General features: G+C 40.4%; 1 protein-coding gene across 1 annotated transcript in view; it reads left to right on the top strand.

Moving 5' to 3' along the window:
• Window positions 1–17,581, top strand: part of CPA6 (carboxypeptidase A6) — a 317,065-nt gene extending 299,484 nt beyond the window's left edge. The window contains exons 9-11 of the mRNA XM_054498415.2: window positions 5,015–5,217; window positions 11,488–11,572; window positions 16,928–17,581. Of these exons, the coding sequence (XP_054354390.2) occupies window positions 5,015–5,217; window positions 11,488–11,572; window positions 16,928–17,115 (476 nt within the window). The 3' untranslated portion in view covers window positions 17,116–17,581. The remainder of the gene's footprint in view (window positions 1–5,014; window positions 5,218–11,487; window positions 11,573–16,927) is intronic.
• The last annotated feature ends 1,821 nt before the right edge of the window (window positions 17,582–19,402 follow it).

The raw sequence follows: 19,402 nt of genomic DNA, 5'->3' as shown, positions 1-19,402 counted from the left end.
CTATACAGGATCTAGTTTTTCTGCAATAGGATAATTCCTCAAAACTGTGGTGGGATTGTGTTCCCCCCAAATTCATATCCACTGAAACCTTGGAATATGACCTTATTTGGAAAAAGTTTATTTGTGGAAGTAATTAGTTAAGTTCAGTGAGTTGTCCTTATAATAAGAAAAGAGGACACACAGAGAAACACACAGGGAAGAAAGCCATGTGAACATACAAGAAGAGACTGGAGTACAGTCATGCACCACATGACAATGTTTTAGTCAACAGTGATTGTATATAAGTCAGAGGTCCCATAAGATTATAATACTGTATTTTTACTCTACCTTTTCCATGTTTAGATACACAAATATTTATCATCTTGTTATAATTGCCCATAGTATTTAGTAGAATGATATACTGTATAGGTTTATAGCCTAGAGCAATGGGCTACACCATCTACATTTGCGTAAGTACATTCTGTGATGTTTGCTCACTGATGAAATTGTCTAATGATGTATTTCTCAGAATATATATATATATTTTTTTGAGATAGGGTCTTTCTCTGCCACCCAGGCTGGAGTACGGTGGCACGATCTTGGCTCACTTCAAACTCCACCCCCTGGGTTCAAGCGATTCTCACACCTCAGCCTCCTGAGTAGTGGGATTACAGGTGTGTGTCACCACGCCCTGCCAATTTTTGTATTTTTAGTAGAGGCAGAGTTTTACCACATTGGCCAGGCTGGTCTCAAACTCCTGACCTCAAGTGATCTGCCTGCCTCAGCCTCCCAAAGTGTTGGGATTACAGGTGTGAGTCACCATACCTGGCCTCAGAACATATGTCTTTCTTTTAAGTGATACATGGCTGTAATGCATCTACAAACCAAGAAATGCCAAGGATTGTCAAGAACCACCCAAAGCTAGCAAGAGGCAAGGAAGGATTCTTCCCTAGAGCATTCAGAAGGTGGATGGCCCTGCTGACACCTTGATTTCAGACTTTTAGCCTCAAGAACTGTAAGAGAATAAATTTCTGTTATTTTAAGTGGCTTAGTTTGTAGTAATGTGTTACAGCAGCCTTAGGAAACTAATACAAATACCAAGGCTGCCACAGTACTAGAAGTAGACATCTGGAATATCTACTTACACCACATTTTTTTCTATGGATCTTCTTTATTTTTCTTTATGAAAACATCAGGCCAGGCACTATGGCTTATGCCCGTAATCTCACTATTTTGGGAATCCAAGGTGGAATGATTGCTTGAGCTCAGGAATTCAACACCAGCCTGGGCAACATAGCAAGACCTCATCTCTATTAAAAATAATTTTTTAAATCATTTTCTGCAGGATTGGAGATAAAAAATAAATACATAAAATAAAATCAGTCATTTGATCAATTAGTTTCACCTATTAGCATTCTTCATGATCACTGTTACTTTAAGACATTTCTGCCATCTTAATTCCTGTATTCCTGTTCTCTGTTTTTCAGTGTTTCTTTTCTTTCTTTCTTTCTTTCTTTTTTTTTTTTTTTTTGTGAGACAGAGTCTTGCTCTTGTCACCCAGGCTGGAGTGCAATGGCGTGATCTCAGCTCACTTCAACCTCTGACTCCTGGGTTCAAGTGATTCTCCTGCCTCAGCCTCCCAAGTAGCTGGGATTAAAGGCATGCACCACCATACCTGGCTAATATTTTTGTATTTTTAGTAGAAACAGGGTTTCACCATGTTGGCCAGGCAGATCTCAAACTCCTTACCTCAAGTGATCCACCTGCCTTGGCTCCCAAAGTGCTGGGATTACAGGCATGAGCCACCATGCCCAGCCTCTTTTCTTTTAAGAAAGAGGGTATTGCTCTGTCACCCAGACTAGAGTGCAATGGCACCATCACAACTCACTGTAACCTCAAACTCCCAGGCTCAGGCGATCCTGCCTCTGCCTTTCAAGTAGCTAGGACTACAGGTGTGTGCCACCAAACCTGGCTAATTTTTTTTAATTTTTGTAGAGATGGGATCTTACTATGTTGGCCAGGCTTGTCTCAAACTCCTGGCCTCAAGCAATCCTCCATCCTCAGCCTCCCAAAGTGCTGGGATTATAGGTGTAAGCCATTGCAGCTGGGCCTGTTTCTTCTTTTTTCTTTTTTTTCTTCTTTACTACTTTCTATTAAATGGTTCAAAGTTACTTCCATTAGTTGTGAAGTTTGTGTTCTATTTTTCTTATTCTGGTGGTTATTCCTAACTTAAGACCCACACTTAAGTTTTTTTTTTCCATCAATTTCTAAATTTAATCAATATCTATATCTCCTTTTCAAAATAGACCAACAATTTAGCCTGCTTTTGCCTTCCCTGCCCACCTCCCTCTTTATTTTTCCATCAATTTGTTGTCTCCTAGGATTTGATACCTAGATCATGATACTTCTCCCCCCCGCTTTGCATATTGCTTATTTAGATAGCAGATGTTACTAAGTTGCTTACTAACCTGCAACTCTCATATCTCTGTAGATATAAGATATGTAGAGTAGGCTCTCTGGAGTTACTCATTATTTTGTTGGAATACTTTCTTCAGGGGTGTTTGCAAAGTATGTCAGTGTATGGTGTATTCTTTTGAGGCTTTTTAGATGCTAGAGAACATCGTTATTTCACTCACGTTGCAATGAGAATTCAGCTAGATATAGAAGCCTAGATTCAAAATTCCCTTTTAATAAAAACATTGGATATAGTACTCTAATGTTGCTGGTGAAAAGTCAAATGTGAATGGAATTCTCGTGCCTTTCTAAATGACCTGCTTTTTCTCTCTAGAATTGTTTTCTTTTCTTAAATTTCACTATAATTTGTCAAAGTGTTGATATTTTCCTCTTTATCTCTTTTGTTTGGTGCACAATAAATCTATTCAATCTTTCCTTAATTGTGGAGACATTTTTAGCCGGGCATGGTGTCTCATGCCTGTAATCCCAGCACTTTGGAGGCCAAGATGGGCAGATCACTTGAGGTCAGGAGTTCAAGACAAGCCTGGCCAACATGGTGAAACCCCGTCTCTACTAAAAATACAAAAACTAGCCAGGTGTGGTGGCAGGGTGCCTGTAATCTCAGGTACTCAGGAGGCTGAGGCAGGAGAATCACTTGAACCCAAGGAGGCAGAGGTTGCAGTGAACTGAGATTGCACCACTGCACTCCAGCCTGAGCGACAGAGTGAGACTCCATCACCCCCACTCCCCCAAAAAAAGGAATTGTGGAGAAATTTTAATTAGCAGTTCTTCAAATATTTAACTTTATTTTTTTCTTTCCTTCTAGGGCTCCCATTTATCACATATTGATATTTATTTTATTTTTCATGCCCTTGCATTTTTCTGTCATTTTTTTCTATTCTTTACTCTTCCCCATGCCTTCTAGGAATGTTTCAAACCACTCTCCATCTTATTAATTCATTCATCAACTGTATTCATTCAACCCTGAATTAAATTGTTGGTTTCTACTATATCTGGTTGGTCCTTTTTTATAACTCCTTGTCCCTATTTGTTTCCAGTGCCCTCCTACATGCCCTTGAGAATATTTATTAGGATTATTGTAAATTCTTGTTTTCTCTGGCTCATCAGTTCTGCTCCCTCCAGAATTAGTTGTTTAGTTTGTGATCCTGCCTTTTCAGTGCTTTAGGTATGTATTCCACAGATCTCTCTTTATTTTTTCCATTCCCTCCAGAATATCAGCTATAGGTTTTTTTTGTTTTGTTTTATATTGTTTTGTTTTGAGACAGAGTCTCGCTCTGTCGCCCAGGCTGAAGTGCAGTGGCGCAAGCTCCGCTAGCTACAAGCTCCACCTCCTGGGTTCACGCCATTCTCCTGCCTCAGTCTACCGAGTAGCTGGGACTACAGGCGCCCACCACCACACCCGGCTAATTTTTTGTATTTTTAGTAGAGACGGGGTTTCACCATGTTAGCCAGGATGGTCTCGATCTCCTGACCTCGTGATCCGCCCGCCTCGTCCTCCCAAAGTGCTGGGATTACACGCATAAGCCACCACACCTGGCCCAGCTATAGTTTTTATATTACATTCTGAGTTCCATCTATAGCCCACTTGCTTCTGAGGCATCTCCAGGATGAGATTCAAAGAAGGGAAACCCCAATTGCTGTAAGTTCCCCACTCGACTCTTGACTTCCCTACAGCATAAACTACACTTATGGTCCTCAAGATTTAGCCCAATTTGACTGGGCTGTCTTTTCATGTTCAGTAGAATTAGGCTGCATCGCAGAACCACCAAATATTTTCTACTAGTTTATGGAGAGAATTATCATTTTCTAGAGTTAGGGAAGAGACATTAGTGGCCTCATATGGCAAATAACTATGGAAAATCTAATTATTTCCACATTTTCTTAGAACCATAATAATTTGCGATTGTTATAGTGATTCTTATTTTCCTTTCTCCCTTCCTTAGACCTCTTAAATATACCATATGCAGTTTGATTTTTAATTCAAAAGTTATTAAAATTTTGTTTTGAAGATTTCATAACTAAACTCTAACCAATCCCCAAGATAACTAGAAAAGCCTCCTGGTTTTACAAAACTAGTTTGGATAGTGCTGTTCTAAAAGTATAATAGAAATTGGTGAAATTATTTCTGGCCTGCCTTTATGTTCTTGCTATATCAATATTTGTATCTTATCAGATACCTTTACATATGTCTAGCTTTTTCTTTCTATCTGACATTAACTTATTCAGCAAATACTTGTTGAACACTTGCTGTACTATTGTTCTAGCTGCTAGGTGCAGCTAAAAGTGATAGCTGATAGAGCAATTTCTTTAGAGTGGTTTGTGCATGTTCAGTTGAAAAATCAGTACCTGGTTTCTATTCAGGCCCTCCTATTGTGCATGGGAACTTCAATCACCTTGGAACTTTTGTACTGATTTCCATAAACGAGAAGTTAGATGAATTGCTTAATAATACTATATGTTTGGAGAAATAAAAGAAAAATCACAGCTTAACAGTGCTGATTTGTGTTTCTTATTTCTTCCCTGCCCACTGCCTTACCCCATTTTCTTTTCTGACTTGCAGATGAAGGAGCTTCTATGTACCCTTGTGACGACACATACTGTGGCCCTTTTCCAGAATCTGAGCCAGAAGTGAAGGCTGTAGCTAACTTCCTTCGAAAACACAGAAAGCACATTAGGGCTTATCTCTCCTTTCACGCATATGCTCAGATGTTACTGTATCCCTATTCTTACAAATATGCAACAATTCCCAATTTTAGCTGTGTGGTAAGTATTTGACCCTGTGCATGTACATCAGGCTTCATGCTGCTTTTCTGAAGCTAAGATGGTTCTAAGTACTAATGATAATGGCAAACACATGTTTGTGTTTATCCTAATAAGTATTTTACATGTATTAATTCATTTATTCTTCATTAACAATCATATGAGGCAGATTTTATTATCCCCACTTTACAGATAAAGAAGCTAGAAGCTGAGAGATTAAGTAATTAGATGGAGAACACACAACTACTAAGTCTCATAGCCAGGATTCAGCCCCAAGTCTAGTTCCATAGCTGTTGCTTTTAACCATAGTGCTGCTTCTCAAATACAATCATTTCAAACCTATTTACATTCTTACCACAGGTTACACAGAAAAGGTCGGGGTGGATTTGATTAGTATCATAGTTTTGGTCATGTATGCAAGGCTGTAATTAATTTTATTGAGTAAACGATTGTTCATAAATTATAGATTGATTCTCATTAATTAAAAGCAGGTTTTAATTTATAAGTGCTATTTGCTTAATGCTACTAAGTCTTTGGGTATGTATCTGACAAGTTAGTACTAAGAATGAACAGACATTCAGGCATAAGATTACTTAAAAATGAAAAAGCAGAGTTTCTTTCTCTCCTTATATCAGAAACCCAACAAGCTATTCACTATAGGGCATCATTCATCATGAAGTGAGTCATTTCAGAGCCTATAGCATCTAAAAGCCTATAAAGTTCAAAAACCAAAAAAACTAATATACAGTGCTAGAAGTCAGGTGACACTTACCTTTGGGGAAAAGGAGGGGGTGCAGTGATTGGGAGGAAATTGGGTTGCTGCTGAAGTTCTATTCCTTGACCTGGATGGTGGTTACATGAATGTATTCAATTTGTGATCATTTGTTGAGCAATCAACTCAAAAATGGTGTACTCTTCTACGTGTATATTTTAGGCCTTTTTTGGCCTCTTGACACCAAATGTGTGATGTCTTTTTCCAGTACCACTTCTCCAACACCACTTGGGTGTCCAACAATTCAATTCCATTTGGTCACTGACTACCCAGAGTTAGCATCAGACTCCACAGGTTTAAGGACTCAGTTCCACACAACTGCCCTCACTTCAGACACCAGTAGCAAGTAGGGGGTTCCCAAGTTAACTGCATTCCTGTCTGACTTGGCTGCAGAGTCGCAGGTTCCTAACAGCCCACCTCTGGTTTGATAATTCACTAGAATGACTCACGGAGCTTAGGAAAGAGCTTTGCATACTATCACCTGTTTATTTAAGATACACAATTGGCTGGATACAGTGGCTCGCTCCTATAATCCAAGTACTTTGGGAGGCCCAGACAGGTGGATCATTTGAGTCCAGACATTTCAGACCAGCCTGTACAACATGGTGAGACCCCCATCTCTACAAAAAAATTTAAAAATTAGCCAGGCGTGGTGGTGGCACACACCTGTGATCCCAGCTACTCAGGAGGCTGGAACAGGAGGATCACTTGAGCTCATGAGGTCAGCGCTGCAGTGAGTCATGTTCATGCCACTGCCCGGCAGCCAGGGAGACAGAGTGAGACACTGTCTTATCAATCAATCAATCAATCAATCAATCAATCACACAACTCAGGAACCGCCAAATGGAAGAGAAGCATAAGGCAATGTATGGGGGAAGGGGCGCAGGGCTTCCGTGCCTTCTCTGGGGGCATCAACCTCCCAGCACATCCAGTGCTCATTAACCCAAACGCTCTCCAAACCCTGCTGTTTAGGGGTATTCATGACGATTTCATTACATAGGTCTAATTGATTAAATCATTAGCCATTGGAGTTTGGACTCAATCTCTGGCCTCTCTCTCCTCCTCAGAGGGTGAAGGATAGAGCTAAAAGTTCCAACTCTCTAATCACAAAGTTTGGTCTTTCTGGCAGCACCCTGCATCCTGAAGCTACTTAGGGGCCTCCAGCCCCAAGTCATCTCATTACCATCCAAAAGACACCCTTAGCACTCTGGAGATGACAGGAGTTTTTAGAAACTGTGTGCCAAGGACCAGGACAAGGACCAAATATTTATTTTTTATTACACCACAATGTTATACTTTAATTTAAAGTTTTATTAAAGAGAATCATTCCCTTTCTCCCTACACCTTAAACTCTAAATCCTGCACCAATTGCTTAGGGCTTCAGGAGTTTCTGATCTAGATGTCTAAGACTTGTGGAGGGCCTGGAGAAGACTTTTATTCTGTCCAAAAAGAGAATTTTGTTCTTGGCATTCCAAGAATTCTGAGCAAATTCCCCCTCTTTAGAACTATTGTCAAAGTGATAATTATATTCTATACTGCTATTCTTTAGCTGCTCTGTGGGTCAAATATACATTGTTTTTGTTGCTGCTGCTGCTGCTATAGCTGTTGTTTTTGTTGACCCGGCACCCTAACAATTTGTATCACAGTATTCCTTTAGGCAAATGTTCAGACTTCTTTTACGTGGGCACTGTGTCTGTTTATATTCATATAACAGATGATGTGGACTATATAATATATAAAAATTATTGTATGAGGGCTGGGCACAGTGGCTGACGCCTGTAATCCCAGCACTTTGGGAGGCCAAGCTGACAGGAGTTCGAGAGCAGCCTGGGCAACATGGTTTAACCCCATCTCTAAAATAAAAAATACAAAAATTAGCCAGGCCTGGTGGCAGACACCTGTAGTCCCAGCTACTTGGGAGGCTGAGGCAGGAGTATCACTTGAACCTGGGAGGTGGAGGTTTGCAGTGAGCCAAGATGGCACCACTGCATTCCAGCCTGGGCAACAGAGTGAGACTCCATTTGAAAAATATATATATATATATCATATGAGAATGTTCTTCGTATTTTATCTTCCCACCTTAAGTTAAGCCTATTTTCCTTTGTCTTGGATTGGAAAGTGGCATAAAATGGATCATTAGTGCCTATAATCCCAGCACTTTGGGAGGCCCAGGCTGGAGGATTGCTTGGGCCCAGGAGTTCAAGACCAGCCTAGGTAATATAGTGGGACCTCATCTCTACAAAATATTTTTAAAAATTAGCCAGGCATGGCCGGGCACAGTGGCTCACGCCTGTAATCCCAGCACTTTGGGAGGCTGAGGTGGGTGGATCACCTGAGGTCGGGAGTTCGAGACCAACCTGACCAACATGGAGAAACCCCATCTCTACTAAAATACAAAAAATTAGCCGGGCATGGTGGCACATGCCTGTAATCCCAGCTACCTGGGAGGCTGAGGCAAGAGAGTCGCTTGAACCCAGGAGGCAGAGGTTGTGGTGAGCCGAGATCATGCCCTTGCACTCCAGCCTGGGCAACAAAAGTGAAACTCTGTCTCAAAAAAAAAAAAAAAAAAAATTAGCCAGGCATAGTGGTGCATACCTGTAGTCCCAGCAACTCAGGAGGCAGAGGTGAGAGGATTGCTTGAGTCCAGGAGGCAGAGGTTACAGTAACTAAGGTTATGCTACTGCACTCCAGCCTGGGTGACAGAGTGAGACCCTGTCTCAAAGAAAGGAAAAAAAATTTTTTAAAAAAAAGGATGAATTTGCCTCCCCATGGACATCTGGCAATGTCTAGAGACATTTTTGATTGGCACAACAGGGTGGGGGGATGCTACTGGCATCTAGCAGATATAGGCCAAGGATGGTGCTAAACACCCTACAGTGTACAGGACAGAACCCACAGCAAAGAATTATTCCGTCTAAGATGTCAACAATGCCATTGTTGAGAAATCCTGGAGAGTGTTAATCATAAGCTTGGTCACTAAAATCATGATTATAATTCTCAGGAACTAGACAATCCCTGAATGTTAAGCAGAAACCATTAAATTTGATTAAAAATGTTTAAAAACATTCCATCAATATGTAAGATTCGGTATTTCTGGCAATGTTTTTTTAAGTCATTAAGTTGCTTTAAATATGGAAATATTTAAATAAAAATATGCACCATTTTGGGATGCCAAGGCAGGCAGATCAGATTACCTGAGGTCAGGAGTTTGAGACCAGCCTGGCCAACGTGGTGAAACTCCATCTCTACTAAAAATACAAAAATTAGCCAGGCGTGGTCACGGGTGCCTGTAATCCCAGCTACTTGGGAGGCTGAGGCAGGAGAATCGCTTGAACCTGGTAGGCGGAGGTTGCAGTAAGCCGAGATCACGCCATTGCACACCAGCCTGGGCGACAAGAGTAAAACTCTGTCTAAAAAAAAAATATATATATATACACACACACATATATGTATATATACATATGTGTGTGTATATTTACACACACACATATATATGTATGTGTATATATATATATACCATTTACTTAGCTGAAGACCAATAACTGATGCCTAGATACTTTTTGACAATTGGAAACAGAATACAGTAGAGAAAAGAGGGATCACTTAAATCAGTCCTTTCAAATAGGTGTCTAGCTGTGGCCCCCTGGAAAATAATTCTTGGAAAAAATGATGAAGTTTTTATTTTTGTGGAGAGATCACATCTAAACCCTAGTCAACATGCACCAGTACCCAAGTGGCAGAGGTGCAGTGAGCTCAAAAGGCTAAAACTGTGCATCTCCTTTGTGTAAATAGGCAAAGTGATTATCTTTTTTTTTCTTAGATTTTTTTGCCCTTGGGTTTAGTCAGCCTAAATAATGAGAAGCAAAGTTCCCTCACTAGCAGAATGCAATAATCTTCTAAATGTAGAAATATCTGCCCTTGCCATCGAATATTGCTGAGACCGTTGGAGAAGATGTTAAAATCTTAGAACAATCTCTATAAAGGTATTTAATTGTGGTGTTTATATTCCTTTTCTGTTGGCTCCCATGAGAAGAATGTCATCATCAGTGAGATCAATAATAGTCTGCCAGTTTCTGGAGGCTGGTCCCTGAATATCCACAAATGGTGGCATTTGCTGCAAATACTGCCTCATGCATTTCTGAGCTGAACGAGGACAGCAACCTGAAACTCAGTCCAGCACACACCACCATGTTGTCCGGAGTGCTCCAATTTAAGTATTAAATTATTCATAAGCAAGTTGAAATGGGAGAGTTGTATTCTGGTTTCAACATACTTCTTTTCCTCTTATTTGTCATATAATACTTCTCTAACTCCTTGTTGAAACCACTGTTTTTATACCATATTTAAAGGATAGTGAGTATCATTCTAGTTCATGTTAGAATATCCATCTTTTATTATTTCGATTGTGTTGAATATTTTTCCTAATTTTTGCCATTCTTAGGAAAAGTTCCACCTTAGACTTTTTGCCTCTTAGCAGTACCTGTCTAAGATCTGTGGGAGGCATATGTAACCTTAGAAGTCATGAGCATTCTGAAGTTGTTTCCATTCCCAGTGAGGATAAGCACATAGCATTAAGAGAAGTCATTCCTACTGAATTAAAAGGTTTCTTAATTGATTCAGATGTGTTCTAAATACCTTGTACATACCCAGTGAAATATATACTTAAGAATCATTGTGATTATCTTAATACTCTTTCAGATTTATGCTTATTCAACATTCATGTAAGAAATATTGATCAAGCATCTGTTGTATACAGGCACAATGCTAAGTACTGGTTGTGAGCTATGACTGAGACTGACATGGTCCCTGCCCGGCCAAGTATTTTGTAACTTATAGAAATAGATATCCCTGGCCAGGTGCGGTGACTCATGTCTGTAATACCAGCACTTTGGGAGGCCGAGGTGGGCCGATCACAAGGCCAGGAGATCGAGACCATCCTGGCTAACACGGTGAAACTCCATGTATACTAAGAATACAAAAAATTAGCCAGGCGTGGTGGCATGCGCTTGTAGTCCCAGCTACTCAGGAGGCTGAGGCAGGAGAAACGCTTGAACCCAGGAGGCGGAGGTTGCAGTGAGCTGAAATTGCGCCACTGTACTCCAGCCTAAGTGACAGAGCGAGACTCCGTCCAAAAAAAAAAGAAAGAAATTGTTGTCCTTGAACTAAAGTCAAGGAACAGAACACTAAGTCAGCCTCAGAAAATATGAGTACTTAGCTCAACCACTCTGCGTACCCATTTAACCTTGCTGAGCCTTCCTTCTCTCATCTATAAAATGAAAATATTATTGATTCTGGTTTGTTGTGAGATCAGTGAAATGATGTGTTCTAAAACATGTTGCAAAATGTAGCGTGTGGCATAAGAGTAATATAATATTATTAATGAATATAGATCTTAACAAATGAAGCCATCTGCTGATGATCGATAAGGCTCAAACAACATAGCAGTGTATCTAAAAGTTTCAATGCAACAATACATAAAATTTCTCCATCTTCCCTCATAGGAATCTGCAGCTTATAAAGCTGTGAATGCACTTCAGTCAGTATACGGGGTACGATACAGATATGGACCAGCCTCCACAACATTGTGTAAGTTTCCTGCATACATTGTGTTAGAATCCTCTCTCTTGAACCAATATCCTGTATCATGACTTCCTTTTAGAAGGGAGAAAGTGTGTTCTCCCTAAAGTGAAAATTTTGACTATCAAATTAGCTGAGGAAAATAGAAGCAGTTTACATCTGATTAGTTTTACACAGCTTGACAGAAATCACTGTACCCATTTAAACAATTCAAAGCAGAGAATATGCTAAGCATGCAGTAATGACTACAAGCTCATTTGAGATCTTATGACAGTAGAACATACCAAAATGGGCTCCTTAAGCAATTCTAACTACTACAAGGGTGGAAACGGGCCTTGGGAAGATAATGAAGTAAATGTTTCAGCCCTACAACTGCTTCCCTTTTACTCCTTTCTGCCACCGTTCTTGTTATGAAATGCTGTTTCTTATGTAGCACCTTCCATTGAATTATCCCTTAAAAGATGATTTAAAAGTATTTCTTTTTTTACATGGAGAAAAATGTATAGCAGAGCCAGAGATCACTTCCAACCCCTCCTCACCTCCCATCTTTCACTCCAACTAGGTTCTTCAGCTGGATCTAGAAACCAAATTGACACCAGGCAGGTTAAACAAGAGAAAAGTATACAAATTTTATTAATTCTATGTGTACAGGATCTTCATAACAGAGTGAAGTCCAAAGAAGTGGCCAAAGCAAGGTGATTTTATACTTTTTGGACAAGGAACGATAAATTTGAGAATAAATAACAGGACAAAAAAAATCTGGCTAAGGGCAGTAAATTTTCTAGGGGAGTCACTAGGAAATAAATAGGGGGTATGTAAAACCAGTGGAAGACAAGGGTTGCTTTGTTGTTAGGTCCATTGCAGCCTTGAATTCCAAGTCTGTGGTGATAAAGGGCTATTTTCTCACCCTTCTTATAGTGAGAATACACCTCCTCGAGGAATCTTTACTGTTTGCTGCATGCAGGAAGCAACAAGTCAGCTCACCCTTTCTGAAACTACAATCTCCAATGTTTTCAACAATTAACATATCAATCTGGCTTATTTTGGGATAGCATGTCCTTCCAAGTGGGTATATGGCAAGAACTTAGACAAAGAATCATAGTATGTGCATTCTAGTCCTAATTCTGCCAGGTCTGTCAACCAGGCCAAAATATTTATTAATCCTGGGCCTCAGTTTCCACAACTGTAACAAGAATTGGATTCAGGGCCTTTTAAATTCTAAAATTTATTCACTATATGACTTGGAAAATCTAGTGAGAAATCATGTATGTATGAATGTCTGTGTGTGCAAATGAAGTTAAACACACACATGTTGTATGTATATGTGTAGGTAGTGACATCTGATTATGCTTCTGATTAAGGTAGCAAAGTTCTCCTTGACTTCTTTAATCTACCTATCATTGTATTCCTAATGTTTTACCACTTACTTTCTTCAGCCTTCAGAACAAACACTTGGTTTGTCAATTAACATTGACAAATAAGTTTATTCTAATAATGAGAATGTCAGGAGTATCAATAGTTTTGTTTTTTTCAAAGTCCATGATCATTGGTCTCATGTTGACCTTTTTAGAACTGTTTTTCAGTGGCCACCTTGAGAGGGAAAAAAAATGTATTTAAAAAAATCATATTACCAATTAATACCAACATAATATATACAAACAATTTTTAAACATTAATTTTTTTAATCTTACTAACCATTTACCTTTTCAACTTCGTATAGAGGCACAGTCAGAGTATTATATTTACTGAGAACAATCTATTATCATAGAAATGAGGCTGTTGGCCGGGTGCGGCGGCTCACGCCTGTAATCCTAGCACTTTGCGAGGCCAAAGCAGGTGGATCATCTGAGGTCAGGAGTTCTAGACCAACCGGGCCAACATGGCAAAACCCCTTACCTACTAAAAAGACAAAAATTAGCCGGGCATAATGGCATGCGCCTGTAATCCCAGCTACTCAATTGGCTGAGGCAGGAGAATCGCTTGAACCAGGGAGGCAGAGGTAGGGGGTGCCTGTAATCACAGCTAATCAGGAGGCTGAGGCAGGAGAATCTCTTGAACCCCAGGAGCAAAGATTGCAGTGAGCCAAGATGGTGCCATTGCACTCCAGCTTGGGTGGCAGAGTGAGACTCTGTTTCAAAAAAAGAAAAGAAAAGAAAAGAAAAAGAAAAAGAAATAAGGCTGTCACATCACCGTGATGTAACTGTTGGCACAAATTGTCTCTGACTTGGCTACTATGACTACTATTTGTAGTTCCAATGTACCCTAACCAGAGGGACACTGAAGCCACAGCCTATTTTCTGTCCTTAACTGAAGGAAAGGTAATCTGAGAAACAGCAGAGTCATTTTAATTGTCATCTTTACATAATTATTCCATCTCTGGCCTGGCACGGTGGCTCACGCCTATAATCCCAGCACTTTGGAAGGCCGAGGTGGGTGGATCACCTGAGCAGGAGTTCGAGACCAGCCTGGCCAACATGGTGAAACCCCATCTCTACTAAAAATACAAAAAATTAGCTGGGCATGGCGGCGTGCACCTGTAATCCCAGCTACTCAGTTGACTGAGGCAGGAGAATCTCTTGAACCAGGGGGACAGAGGTTGCAGTGAGTCGAGATCGCACCACTGCACTCCAGCCTGGGTGACAGAGGGAGACTCCATCTCAAGAAAAAATAAAAATAATAATAATAATTCCATCCTAACTTGTCCTAGGAAAAATAGCATAAAAGCGTTATTTTTTGAGTAAATGACCATGCTTTGAAAATTTAATAATAATAATAATAATAGGATTATCTCAAGCTGGATTATATAAATTTCAGGAAAAATGTATACAAAGATTTTTCCATGAAACATTTAATTCATTTAATGAATGATTATTAAAAGTCTGTTAGACTAAAAACTACATATGCACTTGGGGGTATAAAGAGGCAAAATAATAAGTTAATATATCTTGAGTACTTTCAAGTGATTTATTACTTTATTTAATTTTCCCAACAACCCGATGCTATGCAGGTACTGTATTATCAGTCTCTTTTTCAAAAAGGGAGACTGAGGCACAGAGAAGTTACCCACTATGTGGTAGGATCAGATACAGCCCAGGCTGCAGGCTACCTCTAGTTCCCTGCTTTCAACTCTGCTGAAAAGCTAGAGAGTATGAATCCACAGGAGCCAGAAGGAGAGAGTAGCCAGAGGGCTTGTCAGCTGTGTTAAAGGCTGTGGAGACATTGAAAGTGGGATCTGAGGGGAAAACAAAAAACAGAAGAAGAGGCTAGGCCTGAGGTCATTGGTAATCTTCAAAAAGAAGGTTTAATACACGGGTAGAGGCAATAGCCAGATTGAAAGTGGTTGAGGATGTAGACACAGTATATATAGGTTCTCCCTCAGGTTCTAAAGCAAAAGAAAGAGGAAAAAGAAGAGGGTAACCAAGGGCATATGGTAGGGTAATGTGAAGGAAGTGCTATAGGAAAGGGGTCCTTGAGTACTTTGGCCAATGTAGATGCATAATTAATAACACAAAGTCACGGAGAAAGGCCTTTTACTACCAGAGACGTCAACAACCAACAGTATCAAGAGGTGACGCATGTAAAAGACAGGGAGTATTTCTTCCTCTGACCTCAAAGGGGGAAAGTCAGAGGGCTCTAATGTCAGTAGAGGAGGCAATGGGGCAATCATCTAGAGCAGCAGTTCCCAACATTTTTGGCACCAGGGACCGGTTTCATGGAAGATAATTATTCAACGGACAAGGGTCAGGTGGGGGAGGGATGGTTTTAGGATGATTCAAATGCATTACATTTGTTGCACACTTTATTTCCATTATTATTACATTGTAATATATGATGAAATAATTATATAAGTCACCATAATATAGAATCATTGGGAGCCCTGAGCTTGTTTTCCTGCAACTAGACAGTCCCATCTAGGGGTGATGGGAGACAGTAACAGATCATCAGGCATAAGATTCTTATAAGGAATGCACAACCTAGATCCCTCGCATGTGCAGTTCACGATAGGGTTCATGTTCCTATGAGAATCTAATGCTGCCACTGATCTGACAGGAGGCAGAGCTCAGGCAGTAATGCAAGCAACAGCAAGTGGCTGTAAATACAGGTGAGGCTTCACTGGCTCACCCACCACTCACCTCCCACTGTGCAGCCCATGTCCTAACAGGCCTCGGACCAGTACCAGTGCATGGAACTTATAGATCATACCAGTACCAGTCTGGGGCCTGGGGGTTGGGGACCCCTGATCTAGAGTAGTGGGGACAATGTAAAGTGAAGATGAGAAGAGAATGGGAAAGTTTCAGTAAGTAGAGAACTAGAAAAGGAACCTACAGCAGCATGGGGGCAGAAAAAGACTTCAGTAATGAGGTAGTGTGACTTTATAGTATCTCTACTCAGCAAAGATTTTCTCTAGCTCCCTCACCTAGTGGAAGCAGAGAAACTGGGCCAGGGATTGGGGATGAGCCAAACAAAAGCAGGAAAAGGACAGGAATGAGGCATGTTGAGGGTCTGGAGAGAAATTCAGTGAAATAATTGACCATGGCCAACTAGAGAATCAAATGAAACTACAAGAAAATGGAGGAATCTGAAAATACCAATCTAAGTAAAGGCACAGAATAGGTTAAGCCAGAATGGAAACACAGGGAGGTGGAAGAAATAAGGAGGTTTTCTGGGGCCAGGCACAGTGGCTCATGCCTGTAATCCCAGCACTTTGGGAGGCCAAGGCGGGAGGATCAGTTGAGCCCAGGAGTTCAAGACCAACGTGGCCAACATGGTAAAACCCTGTCTCTACTACAAACACAAAAATTAGCTGAGCATGGTGGCACGGGCCTGTAATCCCAGCTACTCAGGAGGCTGAGGCAGGAGAATCACTTGAACCCAGGAGGCGGAGGTTGCAGTGAGCCAAGATTGTGACACTGCACTCCAGCCTGGGTGACAGAGTGAGACTCCATCTCAAAAAAAAAAAAAAAAAAAAGTTTCTGGGACCACAATTTCAATATTCTAGACACTGAAGTGGAGAAGAACTGAGTGATAACTAAAAACAAAAAGAGTTCCCAGTATAGGTTGTTTATAGGTGAATAAAGTGGGGATGAACATAAACGTTTTTGGAATTGAGGTTGGGAAATTTTGAGGTCTTCATGCTAGTAAGGCATTCACATGTAGATTGGATCCTTAAAGATGGTTGAAGGGATGATTATAAGTTCCATGCACCAGATGCCAAGGAACTCCTGTTAAATCATTCTTATTGAAACAGCATTTAATTGGAAGGATTTAGTAAAGCTTAATAAGCGGATACTTTACAGTATATACATTTAAAAAATTATACTGACTCTTTAGTGAGGCTGATCTTTTTTTTGTTTTAACTTTTAGATGTGAGCTCTGGTAGCTCAATGGATTGGGCCTACAAAAATGGAATACCTTATGCATTTGCTTTCGAACTACGTGACACTGGATATTTTGGATTTTTACTCCCAGAGATGCTCATCAAACCCACCTGTACAGAAACTATGCTGGCTGTGAAAAATATCACAATGCACCTGCTAAAGAAATGTCCCTGAGACAGCCCAAGGCTCAGGTCAACTGCCATAGGATTCTGAGCAAGGCCTACTTGGCCCTGGATAGAAACTGTTTTCAAAGAGAAGGGCAGCTGCTTAGAGTGAACATGTCTGTGGACCTTAAAAAGACCCCATGCAATTTGACTTTGTGGCAATAGAACACAGTAAAAAACAGGGCATAGCCTAGTTTGTTATAAGAAAAAGCATCCATTTTCTATCCTTTTAGAGTCTTACTTGATTATGGTGGGAGGGAATGTTTTCAAATTTCCCATTTCTCAAGAAATGTTCATATTAATTGAGGATTTGCCTTCAATAAATCTCATGTCCTCAATTAAGATCTAGGCTAGTAATGATGTTTAATTACTTGGTTCTCATTGGAAATGGAAAATTATGAAATGGAAAAAAACAACTATGTTTCTTAATATAATAAACATAGGCCGGGCACGGTGGCTCACGGCTGTAATTCCAGCAATTTGGGCTGAGGCGGGCAGATGATGAGGTCAAGAGATCAAGACCATACTGGCCAACATGGTGAAACCCCATCTCTACTAAAAATACAAAAATTAGCTGGGCATGGTGGCACATGCCTGTAGTCCCAGCTACTCATGAAACTGAGGCAGGAGAATCACTTGAACCCAGGAGGCGGAGGTTGCAGTGAGCTGAGATCACACGACAGAGCGATACTCCATCTCATATATATGTAACATAAAATTTATTAGAACCTTAGATTATTCACATCTTCATTTCCTGGTATTAGGTGTGCCATATATGAATAAAAATACAGCAAGATAGAGCAACATATGTTTAGAATCTGAGAATGCCATTTTAAAAAAAAATAAGTAAACATTAATTGAAGTACAGGCACAGAATTAAGAGCTTTACACTAATCATCTCACTTATTCCCCACAATACTACAATACTATGAGGTATAAACTATCCTCATTTTTCAAATGAGGAAGTTGAGGCTTAGAAATATATTTAAAATCATAGACTTCCATTTCTAAGGCAATGACAAGATAGGTATCTGGACTGCTGGAAATAACTAAAACTTCTAGACAAAATATCATATTTTAGGCCAGGCACAGTGATCCCAATCACAATTATACCTGTGATTCCAATACTTTGGGAGGCCAAGGTGGGAAGATCGCTTGAGCCCAGGAGTTCAAGACCAGCCTGGGCGACATGGTGAAACCCCATCACTACACAATATAGAAGAAAAACAAATTAGTCAGGCATGCACATGCCTGCAGTCCCAGCTACCTGGGAGGCTGAGGTGGGAGGATGACTTGAGCCTGGAGAGGTTGAGGCTGCAGTAAGCCATGATTGCACCACTGCACTCCAGCCTGGGCAACAGAGTGAGACCCTGTCTCAAAAAAAAGGAAGAAAAAATATATATAATTTTTAGAAAATCATCTTAAAGTTATCAGACAAAAAAAGGAAATCCAGGCCAGCCAAGTATTGAGTGAAGAAATCTAGAAAGGCAAATGGACCACTGTTACACTGACAGTGTTTGTCTAACCAGCTGAGTGTGGGCATTTTGAGGAATGGGGCCAGAGAGCCAAGCCCAGGGCTACTGCAAGTTGGGAAGTCTAATAGATTCTACTTCTACCAGAATTCTGGGATTCCAAAGAATGATACCTTCAGTGTAAGGGTAAATTAGAAATAAGCCTCCATAGTACTTATAATGGGCCACAAGAAAAATTGACCATTTCAAATTTTGGCAAGAGTGGAGAAGAGAGAAATTGCCACTGAGAATTTGGAACCATGAGGCAGCCTCACACAAGTCTGTGGTCCAAAATCAGACTATCTAAATGGTCTGATAACCCTCTAGCCAAGAATTTAATTCAGTTTAATCCCAGACTGGCTATACCCCGCAAGCATTTGGTACAAGCAAATACAAATCCTCTTAGAGGATTTGCCTGACCAGAGCATATCATGAACACCAGGATAAAGAGATGAGCCTAAAAACTTCTGGGGTGTTGGAGGGTGGGGGACACTGACAACAGAATGAGGACTAGAGTAGCCTGTAGCTGCTCAACAACACCATTACAGCCAAAAGGCAATGGAGAAATGCCTTCAGAGTTTTTGGGGAAAAATTATACAAAAAAAAAATCTAAACCTAGAAAAATTGTCATTGAAATGTAAGGGTAGAATCTCAACATTTTCATAGAAGTGAGGCCCTAAATTACTTACCTTTCTCAGGAAAACCCTGGAGAATGTGCTCTACCAAAATGAGGGAGTATAGCAAGGACAGACAAAGGATTCAGGAACACAGGGAAACCAATAAAAA

Source organism: Pongo pygmaeus, chromosome 7 (assembly GCF_028885625.2).
Source record: "Pongo pygmaeus isolate AG05252 chromosome 7, NHGRI_mPonPyg2-v2.0_pri, whole genome shotgun sequence".
Taxonomy (NCBI): domain Eukaryota; kingdom Metazoa; phylum Chordata; class Mammalia; order Primates; family Hominidae; genus Pongo; species Pongo pygmaeus.
This window is presented reverse-complemented; position numbering and strand designations above follow the sequence as displayed.